The sequence below is a fragment of the Hippichthys cyanospilos genome, chromosome 10, assembly GCF_059441005.1.
Source record: "Hippichthys cyanospilos isolate Australia breed blue-spotted pipefish chromosome 10, RoL_Hcya_1.0, whole genome shotgun sequence".
NCBI classification, from domain to species: domain Eukaryota; kingdom Metazoa; phylum Chordata; class Actinopteri; order Syngnathiformes; family Syngnathidae; genus Hippichthys; species Hippichthys cyanospilos.
Window position 1 is genome coordinate 10,298,277 of NC_142378.1, and position 7,370 is coordinate 10,305,646.

Below are 7,370 nucleotides of genomic sequence, written 5' to 3' on the forward strand. Positions count from 1 at the left end.
TTTAAATAAATACGTACACATTACTGGGCGTTGCATAACCTTAATTGTGTACAACATAGGCTTTTTTCTGGATTGTTTAAACAGCAACAAACCGGCATCAGCAATTCGAAACTATCACTTCATGTGATACTGTCAAAACTTAAAAATAAAAGGGAATTTAAAATTGTGTCTACAAAGCTTTATTAAGTCTACAAAGAGCAGGCAAGCCTTAGGATTGTACGCTAAATTACAAATAGCAGCTTTATATAAGAACATAATTTAATTTTCCATGAATTTAATATGAACAAAATGAAAATACAAAAGCATATCACTCCAAAAAATAAATAAAATGCGTGCACTCACCCAAACGGCTCTCAACTTAATTCAACACAAAATCCATTCTTCTTTCGTTCCTCAATCAGACTTCAATGATTTGGTTGTACAGCTTTTTCTGTGCGTTTCGGTTCCAACAAATTATTTTCTATCATATGTCTTAATTCCCTTTGAAGAAGGATGAGATTGGCCACTCTACAGAAGCACTGGACACAGCTAAATGGCCAAGTTTGCTTGACCTCAATAGCGCTGCCTCCCATGCTCAATATCCAATCACAGAGCACGTTCACTATGAGGCTTTCTAGCTGGCCTTACTGTTGCCGCCTCGTGATATATGTGCCCGCCTGTTTACTCACAGTGCACATACGCCCACTGTATGTTGCTCACAACAGTTTATTGTAAAGGCCTCAGCCCGATTTCACACAGCTTGCGACTTACATTGATAAGAAAAATAAATAAATGAAATTGACAATTATAATTTTGATAATGATGTCAGTTTATGTTCTGCCAGCAGAGAAGGTCTTGCTGGCTCTGACGGCCCACCAGTATTATAGAGCTAAGATGGGTTGATCCAGATACACCACATACAGATGATGACCAGGGCATAGCAAGAAATGAGCAGGAGATAGATGCGGAAGAGCAGGAAGTCTAGGACATATCCTACGTGGCACCATTGCTCTTGCAGCTCGTTCTCTTCCTTCATGGAACTGAGGTGAGCACGGAGCTCGCTCAGGTGCTGACAGATCTGCTGAAGCTCAACCATCGCAGCAGTGCCTGGTAAGTGGGTGTTTGGGTGACTACATTTGGAAATTTTATGCGGCATCAATTTCGTCAAAAAGTAGCATTAAATGTTTTCACCTTCATTGCTAATTGGGTTTTCGACCGACGTCCTGCTTTCTGATTGGGTGAGTGCACCTGGCGCTTCCGAAGGCTTTTCCTGGATCACAGAGGGAGGCTGCGACTCCTCTTGCCAGTGGTAACAGATAAAATTGGCGATGTGTTTAAGGACCACCACCCTCACCCAACGTGGGACTTGATGGTGTTTCATGGAGTTGCTATGCAGAACGTTTGTAATGATGACGGTCTCAAGCAGACTGATCACCATTAGGGCAAGACACACTGAAAAGTAGATTCCTGCATTGAGGGACACACATGGTTTAGCAAGAAAGTGACGGAGGAGCAGTGCTACATATAGTCGTAAGTACACAAACAGTTTTTCAAAGGATTGAATACTGTTTAGGAATAAAATCCATTTTCTATAACACGTAAGCCTATCAGCCCAGTGATGCTCTACAATTTATAAAGCACCCCCTTTGTCAGCCAAGTTGCTATATATTCCAATTCATTTACTCTTAATTTGGAAAGGAAATTATACTGTTTCTGTCACAGCATTGATTAGATTAGCTGATACCTTAGACACACTAGGAAAACCTTAGCTACATTTTTAAAGTGCCTTCACGTGTCCCTATTTGAGAACCACTGTATTAAGCAATCGTATTTTGATACTGGGCACGATTATGATTCTTGAGTGCTTAGATTCTTTTTTTCATTGATTCTAATTGGTATAACAAAAGAGAAGCACTGCACCAGTGCATTATTTTAATGCAGTCTCTCTATTTCGGATTCATTTTATATGTTATAACGGACCTATGATGGGTGTTCCATTGGCAGTACTGGGCAGTAGGTCATTCATGATGAGCAGGAAGACGGTGTAGCCCAGGATGAGGGTCATCTTGAAGGAGGCCCGGTCCACGCTGTGGGGGGGCAGGTAAAATGACAGGATGTCAATGAGCATGAGGAACGAGCTTGGAATGAGCAAGTTGACCACGTAGAGCACTGGCCGTCTTTTTATCACCACCTGAACCACAAGGGAGCACAAGAGAAGTTTTGAATGGGAAAATAAGCCCAAAATCTTTTCCTCAAAAGATGATTGATAACCAGTGTCACTCACCCAAAAAGTAATGATGTCCCATTCGTCAATCCCAAACTGCAGGATGGAAGTCTCCCCGAGTATGTCCACCAATTCCCACTCTCCGCTGGCTTCCAGGTAACGCTTCGAGTTTCCAGACATCTCTTTGAAGGTCAATGCTGGGCTTACCCTCACGTCACGTACTGGAAATCAAAACGATCGTGAAAAATGTGCTTGTCTACGACGACTAGATGTCTTTTCTTACTGGTGTGCATGTAGGAGCCAAAAGTAAAAGTGCAGTTCTGCACATCAAAAGGAAAACTGAAGATCTCAAGGTTGCAGGCTGAGACGAGACGCAGCATTCTGTCCCAGCGAATGTGTCCTGTGTGGTTGACGTAGACGTACGGACAAGCTTGGGAGACATCGTCGTCCACACTGGAGGGTGCGAGTGGGTAAGTAAGCAGAAAACAGTTTTAGTTGAAATTCTTGAGAAACCCTAAGCCTCTTCATTAGGTATGCCGGCACTATCTCATCAGCTCCAAGAACTGTTTTAGAAGCATCTTTATTTTTCATGTATGTCAAACATGCATAAAATTGAGTAATTTACAATGGATACCATTACCGTTGGATTTATTTATATTTAGTTTATTTAGACACACAAAATGTTAGATATGAAGTAATATATAAAGAAGACGTACAACTCATAGATGATGATGTCTGGTGACCAGAGATTTTTCACTGGGAGCGAAATCCGGGAGACTCCATCACACTTTTCAGGATCCCAAACTAGAAACTCATGGTGCCAGAACTGCAATAAAGTAAACTGCATGTAATCAATGTTATCGCTTCCCTAATGGGATGCTAAGTTGATTTAGCTCATTTGAGCAATAAAAAGTTCAAATTTACCCTATATTAAATTTGAAAACGTAATTATTGCCTTTAAAATACAATCAATTGCTGTCGGCCAAAAAGGGCACGTATACATGCCTCAAGTGACAACCAATCACAACTCAGCTTGCAAATGTCACATGACAAAAAGTGGGTAATAATAGTTTTTTTTTTTTTTAGCTCATGTGATTTCACAAGCTGAGTCATGATTGGTTATTATCTGAGCTCCAAGCTACTATGATTTCATTTTCATTCTACAACAAATATGGAAGTTCCCTGATTAACAAAACAAAAAGGGTCCATTTTGATGCTTATTTCATATATTATGAACACAATATCATGTTTACACCAGTGGTGCTATATCAAACATTATTGTAAAGAAAATGTTTTTTGTTTCTATGTATAAGATAGTTGTTTTTATTTGGTATTATTCAAGTTATATCACATAATTACTATTTAAAATGCATTAATCAAAAGAATAAACTACACAAAAAGATTTAACCTCTGGATTTTAAAACTAAAATAAGAATACTGTTTTGGTGAAATAAAAAGGCTACATACCAGTCTCAGCCACAAGAACGTTGTAAGAATCTGGGTCTTTTCGTTCTTGATTAAAGAAAAACAAGCATAAATATAAATATACTGTAGTTGTAATGTTTGATTCAAATCGTAATATGGAAAATGATGAGGAAATTATGTAAGCTATTCATTAAGGACTGAAACTGACAAAACAAAATAAATACATAAAACTGAAAGTAAAATCAATGATAAATGGAATATATATATATATATATATATATATATATATATATATATATATATATATATATATATATATGTATGTATATGTATATATATATATATGTATGTATATGTATATATATATGTATGTATATGTATATATATATATATGTATGTATATGTATATATATATGTATATATATATATATATATATATATATGTATGTATGTATATGTATATATATATGTATATATATATATGTATATATAATATATATATATATATATATATATATATATATATATATATATATATATATATATGTATATAAACACACAATCAAGAATCACATCATATTGGGTTTGACTTATTTTGGTTTCTATGTCCACTTATATAAATCATTTGTGAAATGAAGTTTGAGGCGAGGAACTCATGGTCATTTGGAAGCAACTTGATAAAAAAATAACTTATTTTCATACACTTCAATTACAATTTGAACGTTTTGGCTGCTGGCCAATGAATGTCGGAACCGTGAGTTTTTTTTTTTTATGTAGAAATCCCAAAAGGGACTCTGAATGAATCCCTGCAACATTCTCCTTATTTTATAGCTACAGTACATGAATCATCACATTGTGTGAACTCACCACCCCGAGGACCGCATACAGTGTGAAGGAGATGTTGGTTACTGTGGGACTGCTGAGGTTTACCACCGGTCGGAAAGCTTGTAGGTCAAAAACAGCTTTCATAGATTCATGGGACGGACCACTCTCGCCTTCTTTACATGCCAGTTTGCTGTGGCACGGAAGTGCTAAAACTACAATCAATGCGTGAGCAGCAAACAGGAATAATAGTATATGGCTAAGCTTTAGCAACAGGCAGACTAATTGTAAACAGTGTAGTGCTTCACTCATTCTGATTTAAAAAAAAAAACAATACAAATTCAACAACCTCAGCACAGTGATGCTTACTTTTCCCCCCTGAATATTACATCTATTTCTACTATCATTCAAATAATATAATAATATCAATACTATTTTAAATAATATTAATTCAATTAATATAAATAATATAAATTATAATTATAAATCTAAATAAATTATAAATATACATATAAATTAATATAAATATTATTAATTGTTTATTATTTATTTTAGACACAACATATGTATAGTCTGTGTGTAATTTTCCTTTTTCTTATCTGGCATGCCACTTGTTTGATCTCCAATGTGCTTGCCAATGCAATTTCCCCATTGTGGGACAAATAAAGAATTATCTTATCTTATCTTATGAACGCTTCAGGCAAAACAAGTAAATAAATGAATGAAAATTGTGCTTACCTGCAATTAACAGTAGTGTTGGAAAGAGCTTGATTTTCCCATGCAACCAACACATGGTGGAAGTTTCTGCTCGCTCAAATATGATTAGAATATAATAGAATTGAAATGAAAGCTCCAAGCATTAAGCTGGGCTGACTGTTGATGCAACACTGATTGCCAGCAAATGGGCACACACACTTTTATAATTGCAGCATCACACTGCCTGGTTTAGAAAAAAAAATCCCTGGAGATTACTCCAACTCATTGGAAGCATTTAAATGTCCCAATGTTAAATTTTAAATTATTATAATCCTTACTGGAAGGCACATTGTTATTTGAAAATATAGTTTGCCTTTTGGTAGCGCAAAGTGCAGTAAAAGTTTGATTATCAATTTAATAGAATTGTGCTCTCGTGGAATAATAACCTTCAACATAATAATAACCTTCAATAATAACCCTCAAGTGTTAGGATAAAGGAGGATCTAAAATGGTTGGTACTAAAAAAACTGCATATTTGGTGTGACAGATTGGTAGTTATGGATCTCCTGTACATTATGTTTTTTTAAGGACCAACCATAGTTGTTATTTCACACCTTCAGTAATCATTCAAGCATTTTATTTTTCACACCTTCACCTGAGGGATTTGCTGAAAAAATCTACACTCTTGCATGTTAGTATGCTCTTAATCTTTGACCTTGATAAAGGCATAAAACAAAACAATGTTACTGCAACTTTGACTTGTTTACTTGCGTGTTAATTAAAGTTTTGAATTGCTTTTCTAGGTCTATTTTTTTTTTAATTTCACAAATACAATAGGCTTGTGTAGACTTTTAATTTACTTTGGAAGTTGAAGCATTTCTCTCAATGCTAAATGATCTGACAGTTAGTATGCAGCACATCCTCGGTCATTAACATTTACCATATTTCCCACCTTATAAGGCGCACCTAAAAATGTGTGTTTTTATCATAGAAATATATATTGTCAAATAAATGGAGAAACTTTTTAAATCAACAAAACAATGTATTTGAAGGTTTTTGGTTGCAATTTGATTAAAAAATATGTTTAATATTTAATTGAATCGTAATTATATTCTTCAAAATTCTAGATTCATCTTAACATTGATTTTTTTTTTTCCCCCCATTCTTGCGTACTCTCCACAAATCTTTATCCACAAAATGTATTCTTAATTTCTAATTGAAAAGTTTGACTGACTTATCTGATTGTTTTGTTGCCGTTGTTTTTAGTGCAGTTCCATCTAGTGGATGCATAACACAACCACAGCCATTACTGTAGCTTCTATTCTATGCTTCTTAAAATCCGATGCACCTTATAGTGCGGAAAATACTGTACTGAAAAAAAACACAATATTTAGTTAAGAGTACATTATTGAGCCTGCAGCATTACATAACAGTCGATGTATTTGTTTTAAGTATAAAGAAATAACAAAAATGCATAGGAAAAAATAGGGATGAGTATCTTTGACTGACATGATTCAAGTCAATTCTGACTTTTTTGGTCTACGATTCAATTCCAATCAATCAATCAATCAATTTTTGATTATAAAAATGTTCGATTTAACATGATTTGATTGGCAATGATTTCTGCTTCAATCTGTTCTTGTTCAAGGAATCGTCACAATCTCTTCCAGTCTGTGTTGCAAGACAGAATGACAAATGGAGACCTTGTGTTTTTTTTTTTTTTTACATTTATTAAGTTTCAATTTGCCCTTTTCCACAAAAACACAATTGCTACTTGTTTTGTTTGTTTTGATTTGTTGACGTACCAATCACTAGAATGGAAGACAAAAGCCTTGTTGGATTAGGCCTTGTAAACCAAAGTGACAATTATTGAAATTAAATAATATATCAAAGTAATTTCATCCCCCACCATTCTTCTTGATATATGTCACCTTTTATATATTGATAGAAAGCTCACATTCTCTAGATATTTGCAATTTATAATGTTTAATGCATTGATGGACCTTACTTCTGTCTGAGTTTGAAATTTCCGACTACGTTTGAATGCACCACGTAGGTGGTGATGTTGGTCGAGTGATTTAATCTAGCTAGTAGCAACCACTGCTGCGAAGACCAACTTCAAAATAAAATTTCACCACAGCCAATACGGTCCATGTATTATTTGATTCGCTTATTGATCCAGAATCATCATAAATGAGAATTTTTGTGACATCTTTTTTTTGTT

At 34.8% G+C, this 7,370-nt stretch overlaps 1 protein-coding gene across 1 annotated transcript; it reads right to left on the reverse strand.

Moving 5' to 3' along the window:
• Window positions 1-868: 868 nt before the first annotated feature.
• On the reverse strand, window positions 869-4,597 carry LOC148417046 (5-hydroxytryptamine receptor 3A-like). Its single transcript, XM_088425840.1, has 6 exons — window positions 4,515-4,597; window positions 2,487-2,656; window positions 2,264-2,424; window positions 1,960-2,170; window positions 1,171-1,446; window positions 869-1,086 (listed from the first exon to the last, which is right to left on the reverse strand). The coding sequence occupies exons 1-6, from the start codon at window positions 4,595-4,597 to the stop codon at window positions 869-871; spliced, it is 1,119 nt and encodes a 372-aa protein (XP_088281966.1).
• Window positions 4,598-7,370: the final 2,773 nt, after the last annotated feature.